We start from the raw sequence: 16,330 nt of genomic DNA, 5'->3' as shown, positions 1-16,330 counted from the left end.
AAAATGACCCATTTCTTGTAAAAAAATCTTGATTAGAATTATATTTTACCGGCACTTCAGGTCAATTTGTACACAAGTGACAAGACTTTTGTCAGGGACTGTATGCATGTGTGTGTATATATATATATATATATATATGTGTGTGTGTGTGTGTGTACAGTCATGGCCGAAATTGTTGGCACTCCAGAAATTTTTCCAGAAAATCAAGTATTTCTCACAGAAAAATATTGCAGTAACACATGTTTTGCTATATACATGTTTATTCCCCTTGTGTGTATTAGAACAAAACAAAAAAGGGAGGAAAAAAGCAAATTGGACATAATGTCACACAAAATTCTAAAAATGGGCTGGTCAAAATTCTTGGCACCCTTTCAAAATTGTGGATAAATAAGATTGTTTCAAACATGTGATGATCCTCCTTTAAACTCACCTGGGGCAAGTAACAGGTGTGGGCAATATATAAATCGCACCTGAATGCAGATAAAAAGGAGAGAAGTTCATTTATGCCCTGTACACAGGGAAAATGTGTGATAGGACCTTGTTGTCGGAAATTCCAACCGTGTGTAGGCTCCATCACACATTTTCCATTGGAATTTCCAACACACAAAGTTTGAGAGCTTGCTATAAAATTTTCCGACAACAAAATCCGTTGTCAGAAATTCCGATAGTGTGTACACAAATCCGATGGACAAAGTGCCACGCATGCTCAGAATAAATTAAGAGAAGAAAGCTATTGGCTACTGCCCCGTTTATAGTCCCGACGTACATGTTTTACGTCACCGCGTTTAGAACAATCGGATTTTCCGACACCTTTGTGTGACCGTGTGTATGCAAGAGAAGTTTGAGCCAACATCCGTCGGAAAAAATCCATGGATTTTGTTGTCGGAATGTCCAATCAATGTCCGACCGTGTGTACAGGGCATTAGTCTTTGCATTGTGTGTCTGTGTGTGCCACACTAAGCATGGACAACAGAAAGAGGAGAAGAGAACTGTCTGAGGACTTGAAAACCAAAATTGTGGAAAAATATCAACAATCTCAAGGTTACAAGTCCATCTCCAGAGATCTAGATTTTCCTTTGTCTACAGTGCGCAACATTCTCAAGAAGTTTGCAACCATGGCACTGTACCTAATCTCTCTGGGCGTGAACGGAAGAGAAAAATTGATGAAAGGTTGTAACGCAGGATAGTCCGGATGGTGGATAAGCAGCCCCAAACATTTTCCAAAGAAATTCAAGCTGTCCTGCAGGCTCAGGGAGCATCAGTGTCAGCGCGAACTATCCGTCGACATTTAAATGAAATGAAACACTATGGCAGGAGACCCAGGAGGACCCCACTGCTGACACAGAGACATAAAAAAGCAAGACTACAGTTTGCCAAAATGTACTTGAGTAAGCCAAAATCCTTCTGGGAAAAGTCTTGTGGACAGATGAGACCAAGATCGAGGTTTTTGGTAAAACACATCATTCTACTGTTTACCGAAAACGGAATGAGGCCTACAAAGAAAAGAACACAGTACCTACAGTGAAATATGGTGGAGGTTCAATGATGTTTTGGTGTTGGGAAAAGGCGCCCTTTCAATAAGAGAGACCTGGAGCAGTTTGCAAAGGAAGAGTGGTCCAAAATTCCGGGTGAGAGGTGTAAGAAGCTTATTGATGGTTATAGGAAGCGACTGATTTCAGTTATTTTTTCCAAAGTGTGTGCAACCAGATATTAAGTTAAGGGTGCCAAGAATTTTGACCAGCCCATTTTTGGAATTTTGTGTGACATTATGTCCAATTTGCTTTTTTTTCCTCCCTTTTTTTGTTTTGTTCCAATACATACAAAGGGAATAAACATGTGTATAGCAAAACATGTGTTACTGCAATACTTTTCTGTGAGAAATACTTGATTTTCTGGAAAAATTTCTGGGGTGCCAACAATTTCGGCCATGACTGTGTGTGTGTGTGTGTGTGTGTGTGTGTGTGTGTGTGTGTGTGTATATATATATATATTTGTCTTTTAAGCTACTCCGGTAAATGTGATCTGGTTAATGCAAGTGGTCCATACTTTAAAAATGTTTATATACATAGTTTGTAAATGTTTATGTATGTGGCGGCTCAATACATACCCAGGCTCTGTTTCCTGCTTTGAATTCTATAAAATCATTGTAATTTGGTGCTTTCTTATTACACGTTGGCTCAGACCAATTGAAAACAACAGTTTCATTGGCTAATTGGTTATTTAGCAGATTTCAGAAATTGGTTGCAATAATGGCTCAGAATGTGCTCTCACACACAATGACTCCTCATTAATATGCATTATGTCTTTCAGCCCAGATAATATGGGACTTCTGGATCCAGCCACCAGTGATGGCAGGGTGATATTTTTCCTGCCATGGGAGAAAATGACCATAGCGGGCACCACAGATACTCCAACAGAGGTCACACATCACCCCTGTCCCACTGAGGAAGACATCAACTTTATATTAACTGAAGTACGGAACTACCTTAGCACTGATGTAGAAGGTATGTGTCTAAAAATCAAAGCAATCTATAGTCCTAGGCAGGTATTTGGTACTTTCTGCAGTATTCCAAAGGCTACAGAAAAAACGTTCTCTGTAGACTCACGTTTATTGTGAACACTGCCAAAATATCGCTATGTAGCCACAAGGCCTGCGGTTTCCAGCTGCTCATTTTTATTTTTATTGTATTTCTCACAATAAAATGCCTCAAAGGTGGTAGCCTATGACATGTGACCATCTTTGTGTCCTCTGTTGTCTGGGATCTTGGGTAGGCCTGTTTCCTATAGGCTAAGGCTGGCCATACATTATATAATTTTCTTATTCAATTTTCTTTAGATTTACCTTCAACTATGTAGTACAAGGGCCTGCCTGATTGCATACAAATTGTAAGTGTTTAGGTTTGACCTCATATATTAAGCTTTTGGTAAAGTTGTACAATTGCACAAGAAAATTGTATAATGTATGGCCAGCCTTAGGCAGCCCATACATGAATCATTTCTTTTTTTGTTCAACCAGCAGGTTGAACGAAAAAAAGATCTGATTGCACCATCCACACATTTGATATGGAATGGGGGAATCACTCCCACTGTGTCATTGTGTTCTGACTGTGAGGAGACTTTCCCTTCCAACAGAACACACTCATCACTGCCACCAGGTTTAGCCAGTGGCACTGATTAATCGGGAAACATCCGACAGGCTGGTTGTACAGAATTTGATCGGTAGATCAACTTTTATACACCCTGGGTGCCCATACATGGATGGAAATTCAGCCAGACCCTGCTGACCCAGACTATTTGTAATCCATGTATAGGCTTTTCCAACCAAGTTCCCTCGAAGGCATTGGTGGGTTATAGAGAAAAAAGCAGTTGCAGCCTTTTTTTGGGACAGGGAATAATCTTGTTTAGGTTTACATGCTAAAGTGCTGTACGAAAATTCACTACATCCCTCCAATTCGTTCAGTTGTCTCCATATATTGCTGCAAGTACAGAAAATACCTGTCGATCTGCTAGAAATCCTGTGTGCTCCCAACTTTCTGTTTACTCTGCCTTATGCTCAGAGAAATGCCAATTTTCTTCACCCAGACCAGTTCTTTTCTGTGGACTACAAAACATCCCCATTATGTTATAGAGATAAGGAACAGGGAAGTGTTCTGTAGTTCAAATAAGGATTAAGCAGCCTAGGATGAGCATGGTCACTTAGGGGTAGGAGCAATATTTTGAAAAATGTTAAGAAGTAACACTGAGCTGTTGGAAGATAGATGAAGGAGGAAAGAAAGCAAGAAACTATTATTATTATTATAAAATTATTATTATAATATTATTATTAAGTTTTCAACGTAGTGCACAAAACGTGTTTATGGGTAGCATGCAGACTCCCCACATCCAAAGGTTACATCAATTTTCTGAGGTGGGTACATTACATTAGTGAGCCAGGCTGTCACAATTCTATTTGATGTAGCTCAGGGGCCTGCCATCTCTGCCACTTGCCTCTAGACCAGTGGTCTCCAAACTGCAGCCTGGGGGCCTGATGTAGCCCTTTGCTTGCCTTTATCGGGCCCTTGGGGCACTATTCCTCCCACTTCTGCGAGACACAATTCTGCCAACTGACACTAACAATGGGGCATCATTTCTCCCACTGATACCAATAATGGTGCACTATTCCTCCCTTTGATACCAAAGATGGAGCACTAAAACAATACCCTACTGAATTACTGCCACATTTACTCAAGGTTTTCAATAGATCCCAGGAGGAGGGGCGCCTGCCACTATCAATGTCCAGGGCCAATATTGTTTTGCTTCCTAAACCTGGCAAGGACCCAGTAGATCCTGGGGCGTATCGCCCAATTTCTTTGCTGCAGAGCGATGTGAAAATATTAGCTAAAGCTCTAGCCATTAGACTAAACGGGGTAATCACTTCGATTTTGCATGGAGACCAGGCTGGCTTCATGCCCAATAAGTCAACTGCAGTCAATTTAAGAAGGTTATTCTTAATATACAGTCTAAGGTGGATAATATGGGTACTAGGGCCCTATTGTCGTTGGATGCTACTAAGGCATTCAACAGCATACATTGGGATTACTTATGGTCAGTTTTGGAAAATTTTGGATTTGGTCCGAATTATATCTCTTGTGTCAAGCTCCTTTATGGCAAGCCGGAGGCCGCTGTAAGGGTGTCTGGCTTTCTATCCCCGAGCTTCGCGTTGAGGAGGGGCACGAGGCAGGGATGTCCCCTGTCTCCCCTCCTCTTTGCGCTGGCTATTGAACCACTGGCGATTGGGATCAGGGCAAACCGGCGCATCACAGGTTTCTGCTATGGTGACATGCAGGAAAAAAATTATGCTGTATGCTGATGACACCATGCTTCTACTTGGTGACACGGATCTCTCCCTTCAGGAGGCCATGTCGACCATATCCAAATTCGGGAAATTTTCGGGTCTTCTTATAAATTGGTCAAAGTCCGCTCTTCTTTTATTAGATGGAGATGACTCACAGACGGTGAGCGCCACTTGCCCTATTCCGATTGCTACTTCCTTCAAGTATTTGGGGATTCAAATTACGTCCCAGCCCAGGGATTTCATACATTTGAACGTTTTTCCCCTTCTACAGCGTTTCCGGGACAAAATCAAGACTTGGAACTCCCTCTTATTGTCGGTAGCGGGTAGAGTAAACCCAATAAAAATGATTCTTATGCCACAGGTACTTTACTTCCTTCATAATACCCCCATGGTCATTCCCTTAAAGATATTCCATATAGTTAATGCCATTTTCCGAACTCTCATTTAGAAGAATGGACGTGCCAGGATCAAATTAGAACATTTACAGAGATCCAAAGATTGCGGTGGATTGGCATTGCCCAACCTATGGCTGTATTACCTGGCTGCCCAGTTACAACACTTAATTGGTACATTTGTCCCGTCACAAAATTCATCCCACAAGCTAATGATTCATACAGTAGGTATGGGACCGATTCACATGGCTCTGGAAGCATTGGCCTTCACTAAACCAAATAAAAAATACCCAACTTTCAGTTTGGTACAAAAGGTGTGGAATAAGTCCAAATACCTGCAGAATGTTGATGGTTACACGGAATATAGTCCCATCTGGCATAATGACACTTATGGGGAATTAGCTAAATTACAATGTGGGGCTCGTTGGAAGCAGTTTCGAGTTACACATTTTAAACATATATTTAGGGATGGGGTGTTACGTACGTTTGCTGATCTAAAGGAAGCGTATAATTTGCCTGCCTCGATGTTTTTTATTACATGCAGCTCAGATATGCAGTAGTGGCCCAGAGCCGCTCCTCGGAATGGCACTTGTCCCTACCCGGTATTTAACCCTCTGGGGGATGCTGGCTCGTCTAAAGGATTTATCTCTCAATGCTATGCCATCCTGTTGCAATCCGTGATGAGGCACCATCCCCTGAGGGTGAGAGAGAAATGGGAAACAGAGGTGGGACAGCTAGACGGGGATCAGTGGGAGGAGATCTTTCAGGCGGTGAACCTATGTTCACTTAATGTGTCACAAAAACGTACCCAATTATACATACTATTGAGAACGTATTATACTCCTCACAGGCTACATCTAATGAATAGGCAGGCAGAACCGACATGTACCAGATGCAAACGTGGCCATGGGGACCTTATACATATTTTGTGGAGGTGCCCCAAGCTACACACGTATTGGGCAGGAGTGGTGCGGAACATCAACTTAGTTTTTAATGTGAATCTTCCACAGGACCCTAGAGCATGTCTCTTGGGGGCTTTGGAGGAATATGAGTGGGAAGGACACAGTAGAGAGGCTGTGCACAGAGTACTTTTTCAGGCCAGAAAACTGATTATGACTCATTGGAAGTCTGATATGCCCCCGACCATTAAAGAATGGACTGACCGAGTTAACATAACTCTGAAAATGGAGAAGTTGATATATCAACATAGAGGTAGCATGCAAAAATTCAAAAAAATATGGGGACCATGGTTACATGTGCCGGGATTGGCTCCTATGGAGCTGGTGTATGACAGGTTACTGGGAATCAATGCCAGGTGAGGTACAGATTGAGGTTGAGTATAACTGGAACGGTGTATTGAATTGAAGTGTTATATCGATGCTGATGATTGTTCACTGGATTGTGTATTGTGCAAGAGGAGTCATATGGTTCTGATTACAATGCTTGTATTGTTTTTCCTGCAAACTCAATAAAAATTTTGTTGGATAAAAAAAAAGATGGAGCACTAGTCCTCCCCCTAATACCAAGATGTGATGATGTTAGCTCCCACTGATTCCAGGAATATTTCCACTCCCACTGGCCACAATCCGGCCCCCCTAAAATCTGAAGGACAATAAACTGGCCCTTTGTTTAGAGAGTTTGGAGAACCCTGCTCTAGAAAATGGGGTAGGAACCAAACAATAGGAAAGAGGATGGGGAAGGGAGAGTAGGGAGCCCAGCCAGGAGAGCCCTGAGGTACCAGTACCATGACACCCAGAAATAGGATCAAAAGAAGGATTGGAGATGAGAGGATTTAGAGAATTTAATTAAGGTGCTCCATATTGCCAATAAAATGTTGGTATCCATCATGCAGTTGGGCAGGTAATTCCTCGATTTGGGTTATATGATTTAGTTCATTGACCCCACTCCCTGATATGTGGAATAGTGGTCAATCCCCATTGTCTAGGCATCAACACCCTACCTGCAGTGAATAATTGATTATTCTTCACTTTCTTGAGGGGCTCTGGAAGTATAGAGAGTAGAGTGTTTTCTGTCATCGCCTCTTACTTCCCAGCAGTTTCTTAGAAGAACACCAATGTCTGTCCCCTCTTCTTATAAACCTTATTTCCCAGTGCTGCCACAGTAACAAAGATAGGTCTTTAAGCTGAATTCCTGATATGAATTTTTCGACATAAACCATACCTGTGGGAGCGCTGTGAAAGTGGAGACTCTCACTGGAGACTCACTGAGCAATTATCAAGGACTCCAGTTACAGAAAGCTTTTTTTCTCAATAAGTTCATGTTTATGGGCGAGGTGGAGATCGTGAATTCATCTCCCCTGTTTGTCCACTGCATCCAGTCAGAGAACACTTTGCATTCATTGAAAAAGATGGCAGGTATTCTTGTGGCTCTCTTGCTGAGCAAAAAATCCATACCTGGAATGAAGCTTTAAAGAACTTCAGTAATATACTAATTCCATATGAAGCTACTATATAACCTTTGTCTCATTATATGTTTTAGAATAACTCTAGTGCTCACTGGTTCCTCCTGCCTACCTCCATGTCGTGACCGGGAGGTCGGAGGGAGGAAACTGTAAATGCCGTGGGGAACACAAATACACAAATAAGCAGTCCAACATGTGCAGGTTTCCCAGCAAACTTTATCAGTGGCTGATTCCACAGCAAAAGAGGTTAGTATAAAATCTTTTTTTTTTTTTTGCACATACCGTGCTTTTTCTATTTTAAAGCAGTATTAAACCCCAAATCAAAAAAGTATTATATTGCAGCTTACCAATCCTTAGCTGTAGTACCTGTATTTGTTTTCTTTTTTGGGGGGGCTTTTTTCGGTTTTCACCTGGTGATCTGGCCAGTAACACACCTCCTATATTACAGTGCCCCTACTCTGGATGAATGAGAACAGGGGGCACCTGGACAAAAGCATTGTCAGTCTGGGGATAGGGTAGTTTTAGAAGTACTAGCAGATTTCAATACACTAACAAATCGAAACCAAACTCCAGCTAATGCTTTATAATAAGTTACAGCAAATAGTAATTTCCCTTCGGGAATAAAGATGTTACATAATAAAAGCTGATCATTTTAAGCACCTTTGCCAGTTTTAGATGGTCTGCCTCACCACTGTAACTGGAAGAGAGAATGTTATTTTGAAAAACAACAGGGTTGAATACTGCTTTTAATTTCATGACAGGGTTTTTTAGTTTCTAACATAATTGAAACACAACTGCAATTTGTTTTCTTGCGGCAATATTTGAGATGCCTAAATCTCCTTTGATCTTGTTCTAAGTAACTTATTACATAGGGAAAATGTGGAAACTTAACTTTTTAAAAACTGTAATATAACTGGATCCTGCTCGGACATGTCAGCAATCCCTGTGATAAGTGTAGTGAGTTTGCTTTACTGCACAACAAGCTCCATATTATGCACTCTCGATAAATGCAGACACAAATAATGTATAGCTCTTCTGATAAAGTGGCATACGTGAAGCGTGCAATTATTCAATATGTCCTATAAGATGACAGCAATTTGTCATTTGATCTGGATCCTTTAAGGTGACAGCCATCTTTTATTGTTTCTATTTTCGTGCAAAGTACCTGTCTCCTGTTGTGCGGTATGCACCCCTGTGGTGGAACGCTTCACACAGATAGAGATAAGCCGTCACATTGACAATTACATTGGCTCTGCCTTCAGTTTTGCATTCAGGTGACAAAATTGTAGTTACAAGTAGCATTTTCCTCTAGTGATTATGCCTTGTATATTTTTTAATTGGTAAAATAATTGTATTTTTTTCTATTAAATAACTTCACATGATGTCTGTAAAGTCTGTATTATTGGTTAATAAATCTGTGATTAAAAACTTTTTAAAGCTGATATTGCACAAGTGAAATACATATTTGTATACTGTTGTTTTTTTTTTTTTTTTAATTGGTAACTCTCTGTTCGATGTGAGCTTGTTGTCGGAAAGTCCGACCATTTGTATGCTCCATCGAACATTTTCTGTCGGACTTTCCGCCAACAAATGTTTCTTAGCAGGTTCTCAAATTTTCCGCCAACAAAACTTTGTTGTCAGAAAGTCCAATCGTGTGTACACAAGTCCGTCTCACAAAAGTTCACGCATACTCAGAATCGAGCAGAAGGAGCCGCACTGGCTGTTGAACTTCCTTTTTCTCGGCTCGTCGTACATCTTGTACGTCACCACGTTCCCATGCTCGGAATTGTTGGCCAACATTTGTGTGACCGTGTGTATGCAAGACAAGTTTGAGCCACAACCTTCGAACAAAAATCCACGGTTTTGTTGGCAGAAAGTCCGACGGTGTGTACGGGGCATAAGCGTTTCAATTTGTATGCAATCAGGCAGGCCCTTGCACTACATGGTTTTGGTAAATCTAAAGGAAATCAGACAACAGTTGTATAGTGTGTATGGGGTCTTACAGATAAATTGTACAGCTGGTCACCTCTTAAAGTTTAGGTCTGGGCAAAATGTAAAAAACAAAACAAAAAAACAGTACATTTCTGCAAAGCATTCAAATTTTCCATAGTTTTTTGTGTGTCATAATGCAATAAGTACAAAAAAATACCCATTGGTCTGCCAGAAATCCAGTGAGCTCCTAATTTCCAGTTTGAGCTGACAGATCTACTACTCTGAAATCCCAAGAGATGCTGGTTGCAGGTTATGTACGACACTTATGGTGTTGAGAAAAGGGGGGGAGTTCTCTTTAGTTCAGAGCAAATTTACTCAGGCAGGGCTGACAAACTGCCTGTGATTTCAGTACAGGGGCATTGTGTTAGCTCAAATAGGAAATTAGGAGCTCACTGGATTTTCGACTGATCAGCAGGTATTTTTCTGTATTTGCAGTGTTTTCAAATAGAGAAACAAGAGGAAATGTGTGTTCCAGCTTGTTTGGCTGTACTTCTCCTGTGGATCAGGGGAGTACAGATCGTTCTGCACTCCGGTGACCCATTTTCAGCAGACAGGAGGCTGAAGCCTGCTGTCAGGTGATGTCACAGAGCCAGCCCAGGCTCGGGCAAGATTGCGACCATATGGTCAGGATCCACCCACATGCCTGGACCGACACCCGGCTCAGCCTCTCGGCGAGCTGCAGAGAGCCTGAGCTGCCCGCTCCCACCCCCTCCACAGCTCAGCGCTCCTATGAGCGTGGGGGGCAGAGCAGAGAGTTGCTGACTGATAGTCAGCAGCTCTCTGCTCAGGAAGCTGTGAGAAATGAGCGATGAGCAGTGTTTGCTTGCTCGGTTCTCAGTGTTAAGGCTGGCAGGGGACAGATGGAGCATCGGACTGATGCAAGTATGATTAAAAAAAAAAAAAAAAGATATTCCCCTCTTTTAACCCACAGTCAGATGATTGCACAGTGAAGGTTCAGTTACACAATGAGATGATTATTCTCCTTTAAGCAAATTCCTTTGGAAAAGTAGCCTGTATGGGGGAACATCAGTTGGGGGATTAGAATGCTTGTCGGGTTTTTATTGCTGGCTATGCCCCCAATAAGAAGATTTACCCTCTCTATTTGTCCTGTTTTACTATTATCATTGAAAGTAAAAGAAATTCCCAAATTTTGGGTTGTCCCCAGAAAAGTAATAGAGGGAAAATCTTCCAATGGGGACACTAGTTCTGGTGATGTGGGGATTCCCAAGAAATTCCCTTAATTTGAAGGGATTTCCTCTCCCTTCCTGTTAGGCTATGGGACAGGAAGTCAGTGGGGCACAGATGGTGAAAAAAAAAATCAGACAGAGGTTATAACCCTCCCTTACTCTATCCAAAATGGAAAAAAAATTCCCTACAGTTCCACTTTAAGTGACATTGGCAGCATCTGCCTGCACTGCTCTTCTTACCCCGTGCAAAACAAAAATGTTCCCCCCCACTGCAAGGGTTAAATTCTCTTAAATGTCTAAAGCAGTGGTCATCAACCCTGTCCTCAGGGCCCACTAACAGGCCAGGTTTGCAAGATAACTGAAATACATCACAGGTGATATCATTTGCTGCTCAGTGATTGCAGTATTCTAGTCTGCATCTCCCCAAGGTGATACATAAAACCTGGCTTGTTAGTGGGCCCTGAGGACAGGGTTGATGACCACTGGTCTAAAGGACCACAAAAAGGACTTTTAGTTACCTGATCTTCAACTCCAGCAGGTTCCTCCAGGTTGTAAGACCGGTCCCCGCAGCCTCTTCTCCCCCTTTGCTTTGGCAGTCAGATGCTCTCTGATGTCATCAAGAACAATGCAGAGCCCATAGCACTGTGATTAGTTGGGGGTATGGTCTATGGAACGATTCCTGTTTGGCACAAAAATACCATGTTTTTAGACCCTCGTGCAGTTATCAGTCCCAGAAAGCATGAGGATGACAAGGGACAGTCCACTGCTGGAGTATTGGGAAATAGAAGGAAGCGGAGGATTCCTTAAGTAAAAGTGCTTTTTCCTTATATAATGTATTAAAGTAGAGTTATTATGAACTTATAAATATTCTATCTCCACTATTCTATGTCACAAGACATTGGTATTGTAACAACTACAGATGCAAAACATTCTGGGATTGATAATTTCACAAGAGTCTGAAGCTCTGATATATTTGCTCCTGCCAGGAATCATTCCATGACCCGTACCCCAACCCCTTGTTAACTAATCACTGCAGCAGTAATTAAAAATGGCTACGCTAAATGCCCTATTTCCTTGACCACATTCAGGGTCATGTTATATGAGCTGGTTCCCACGTCTTCTCACAGCAAAATGGACAGGTCCTTGTTCAGCTGCCAATGTGGGTGACTTGAACACTTCTGAATTTTCGGATTTTTGTTCTTATTTTTGGATTTTCATTCTTTCGGATTTTCGTTCTTTCTAATTTTCGTTCTTTTCGAAAATCTGTTTTTGGAAAAATTTGTTAAACGGTTTTTCGTTAATGCGGATGTTTCTAAATTAACGAATATGCCCAATTTTTGACCCTAAACTAATTCAGATCAAATCAAATTGCACATGTCTAATAACGAATGCCACATCTAAACGAATGGAACGTAATGCATTAATAACAAAAACTTTTTATTACTATTATTTATTATTATTAATTTGTTACATTCCATTCGTTTAGATGCGGCATTCGTTATTTCAGATAATTCATAACTTCGGATAAATTCGTATTCGTTACGTTCACTAACAGCCAAATTTGAAAGGAAATTCCAATACCTATAATTTAATAGTTTTCAAATTTTCTGATTTTCATTCTTATTTTCGGATTTTTATTCTTTCAAATTTTAGAGTTCTGGAGCACTGAGCTGTGGAGGGGCGGGGAGCGGCCGTCTCAGCCTCTCAGTGGCTTGCTGAGAGACTGAGACGGCTATCAGTCCAGGCACCTGGTGGATCCAGGCTCCCAGAGTCGGGATGGACTGATCTGTATGACATCAGCAGAGAGCAGACTTCAGACCTCTCTCTGCTGCAAAGAGGTCACAGGAGTGCAAAACGGATTGCACTTCTGTGACCCAGAAGCCCAGCCAAATGAGCTCAGGCTGGACTTCTCCTTTAACCGATTGCCGACCAGCCACTGTCATTATACTATGGTAGGTCGGCACGATCCGGTGAACCGTCGTAGCTGTACATCGGCTCCTTTAAGCAGGATAGCAGGTGCGCGTGCCCGCTGCAATGCGGGGGGGGTGCCGATGCGCATGGCTGCGATGACCGCCGACCAAGCGCGATTGCGGGCACGAGAGCCAGAACAGGAATGTGTGTGTAAACACACATCCTGTGTTCTGTGAGGAGAGGCGAGGCAGATTGTGAGTTCCTACTAGCTAGGAACAACGATCTGTAATCTCCTCTAGTCAGTCCCATCCCCCTTCACTTAGAACACACACTAGGGAACACAGTTAACGCCTTGATCTCCCCCTAGTGTTAACCCCTTCCCTGCCAGTGACATTTACACAGTAATCAGTGCATTTTTATAGCACTGATAGCTGTATAATTGTCAATGGTCCCAAAAATGTGTCAAAAGTGTTCGATCTGTCCACCATAATGCCGCAGTCCCGATAAAAATCACCGCAATTACTAGTAGAAAAAAAAAATAATAATAAAAATGCCATAAATCTTTCTCCTGTTTTGTAAACGCTATAACTTTTGCGCAAACCAATAAATATATGCTTATTGCGATTTTTATTACCAAAAATATGTAGAAGAATACATATCGGCCTAAACTGAGGAAAAAATTTGCTTTTTTTTAAAAAAAAAATTGGGGATATTTATTATAGCAAAAAGTACAAATTATTGTTATTTTTTTCAAAATTGTTGCTCTTTTTTTGTTTATAGCGCAAAAAATATAAACCACAGAGATGATCAAATACCACCAAAAGAAAGCTGTATTTGTGGGAAAAAAAAGGACGTCAATTTTGTTTGGGTACAGTGGCGCACGACCGCGCAATTGTCAGTTAAAGCGACGCAGTGCCGTATCGCAAAAAATGGCCTGGTCACTGAGCAGCCAATCAGGGCTAAAGTGGTTAAAGCAGAGCTAAAGTAAGAAACAGAAAAATTATAAACGACTTTAGTTTATCATTAAAGGATAAGTGCACCTTTTTGCAGAAAATAGCCTAGGCAGTCCAGTGAACTCAGTAGGTATTAATAAAAAACTGTGCAGCTTTGAAAAACGAACGTTAATTATATTTACCTGTAGACCATTTGGACCCCTTGGAGGCCTGGTCAAAAAACTGATTAGCAATCCCAAAGTCCTGCCCCTTTTGTAGGATGCAAAAAACGTTCTCATTCCTGTAATGATGGGAGTGAGCGTCCAACAGTTTTCCTAACAGTCCTAGCAACAAGATCAGAGATGGAGATTGTTAAAAATGTTTTATTTATTTATTTATTTATTTTTGTGCCAAACATCTGGAGGGCCCAAATGGCCTTACAGGTATGACAATAATATTAGTGAACAGTGTGTAACGTTGCACAGTTTTTTTTATCATCTAATTGGACCTCTTGACCGCTTATACCGCGTACACACGATTGGAAATTCCGCCAGTAAAAGTCCGATGTGAGCTTTTGGTCGGAAATTCCAACCGTGTGTATGCTCCATCGGACTTTTGCTGGCGGAATTTCCGCCAGCAAAAGATTGAGAGCAGGTTCTCTATTTTTCAGTTGGAAAAAGTTCCTATCGGAAATTCTGTTTGTCTGTATGCAATTCCGACGCACAAAAAAACACGCATGCTCAGAATCAAGTACGAGAAGGAAGCGCTTGGTCTGGTAAAACGAAATGAACACGAGATTAGCAGAAGGATCCCAAAGGGTGGCGCGCTTCATATGGAGCTTCGCTTTTCTAGTGCCGTCGTGTTGTACGTCACCGCGTTCTTGAAATGCGAAAGTCCAGAGAACTTTTGTGTGACCGTGTGTATGCAAGCCAAGCTTGAGCGGAATTCCGTCGGAAAAACCATCCAAGGCTTTCCAACGAAAATTCCAATCATGTGTACGCAGCATAAGGCTATTTTTTTAAAAGGTCAACTTATACTTAAATCATTGGTTACTCTTGTAGCCAGGGAAGTAGTATTTTCAGAAGGAGATGTGCACAGTAGAAGCCCTATTTCCTTACCACAGATGGAGATTTGTAGATCAGACACTAGACAGAGCTCAGTGTCTTAGTACAATTAAGCCGGCCATAGGTGGATTGAAATTCAGCCAATTCAACAGAAACTGGAAAACTTCGATCCATCTATGGGCAAGCTGGTTGTACTTAAGTCTATTTATCAATTTCAGTAAAACCAGCCTGTCGTTTTTTTTCCCATTCGATCACTACCAGCGGCTATAGGTGCCGATAGTGATCATTGTATTCTGTATTCTGGCGGCAGGGAAATCTCCCACTGTCAGAATACAAAAGCACAGCAGGAGGGATTCTCCCATCAACACTGACTTTTGTTGACAGGGGAATCCAGCAATTTTCTTTCCTTCAACCCGTGGTTGAAGGAAAGAAAATTGCATAATTTATGGCCTGCCTTACTGCCTGATTCCTGTTGAAATAACATATCAGGTACCCAGAGAGTGCATTATTTTCAGTGAGTTGGCTGACCCATAGATTTGCATTGTGAGAAGGAGATGTAAAGCACAACCATTGCGTAGCACAGCAAAGCATGAACCAGAGCCTACAGATATGATGAACAAATACGATATGGTTTTAAACACATTACTACACTTTGGTAATATTAGATTTAAATCAAGCTGAAACTTTTAATTTTATCTTCTATTAAAAAAAAAAAAAAAACACTTTTTTGTCTGCAGTAGACAATTCCTGATTTCAGTTCACGTTCTCTGTAGCGTTTCAGATCCACAACTTCCCTGAACAGCTCGATTTGATCTTTCCTTAGTCAGCAGATGTTTCTGAAAGATTGGCTGATAATATCACTTCCTTTTAAGGCCGTGTCATAGCTGAGATAACACCGCTCTGTTCTTCCTCGTGCTTACTCCATGCTATTGTTTTCGTAGAATGCATTTTTCACATGTTGCTTGTATCAGTCTATTTCCTTCACTATTGGAAAAATACTGATCATTCTTGATGAACCCTTACATGTAGATTGAAGCTGTCATTGGGTTAGTCTATCTAAGATTGATATTTGAAAGGAAAATATTTTCAATTTCTGAGGGTCAATTCCTGAGATATAAATATATACAGTATCTCACAAAAGTAAGTACACCCCTCACATTTTTGTAAATATTTTATTATATCTTTTCATGTGACAGCACTGAAGAAATTACACTGCTACAATGTAAAGTAGTGAGTGTACAGCTTGTATAACAGTGTAAATTTGCTGTCCCTTCAAAATAACTCAACACACAGCCATTAATGTTTAAAATGCTGGCAGCAAAAGTGAGTACACCCCTAAGTGAAAATGTCCAAATTGGTCCCAAATTAGCCATTTTCCCTCCCCTGGGTCATGTGACTCATTAGTGTTACAAGGTCTCAGGTGTGAATGGGGAGCAGGTGTGTTAAATTTGGTGTTATCTCTCGCACTCTCTGATACTAGTCACTGGAAGTTCAACATGGCACCTCATGGCAAAGAACTCTCTGAGGATCTGAAAAAAAGAATTTTTGCTCTACATAAAGATGGCCTAAGCTATAAGAAGATTGCCAAGACCCTGA

At 41.3% G+C, this 16,330-nt stretch overlaps 1 protein-coding gene across 2 annotated transcripts in view; it reads left to right on the top strand.

Moving 5' to 3' along the window:
- GPD2 (glycerol-3-phosphate dehydrogenase 2) overlaps positions 1-16,330 on the top strand; it is a 369,873-nt gene that overhangs the window by 151,021 nt on the left and 202,522 nt on the right. For both annotated transcript variants that reach the window (XM_073634130.1, XM_073634131.1), the window contains exon 9: positions 2,311-2,504. In XM_073634130.1, coding sequence (XP_073490231.1) covers positions 2,311-2,504 — 194 coding nt within the window. The remainder of the gene's footprint in view (positions 1-2,310; positions 2,505-16,330) is intronic.

The sequence above is a fragment of the Aquarana catesbeiana genome, linkage group LG06 (assembly GCF_042186555.1).
Source record: "Aquarana catesbeiana isolate 2022-GZ linkage group LG06, ASM4218655v1, whole genome shotgun sequence".
NCBI lineage: Eukaryota > Metazoa > Chordata > Amphibia > Anura > Ranidae > Aquarana > Aquarana catesbeiana.
The sequence above is the reverse complement of the archived record's forward strand: the minus strand, read 5'-3'. Positions and strand labels throughout refer to the sequence as shown.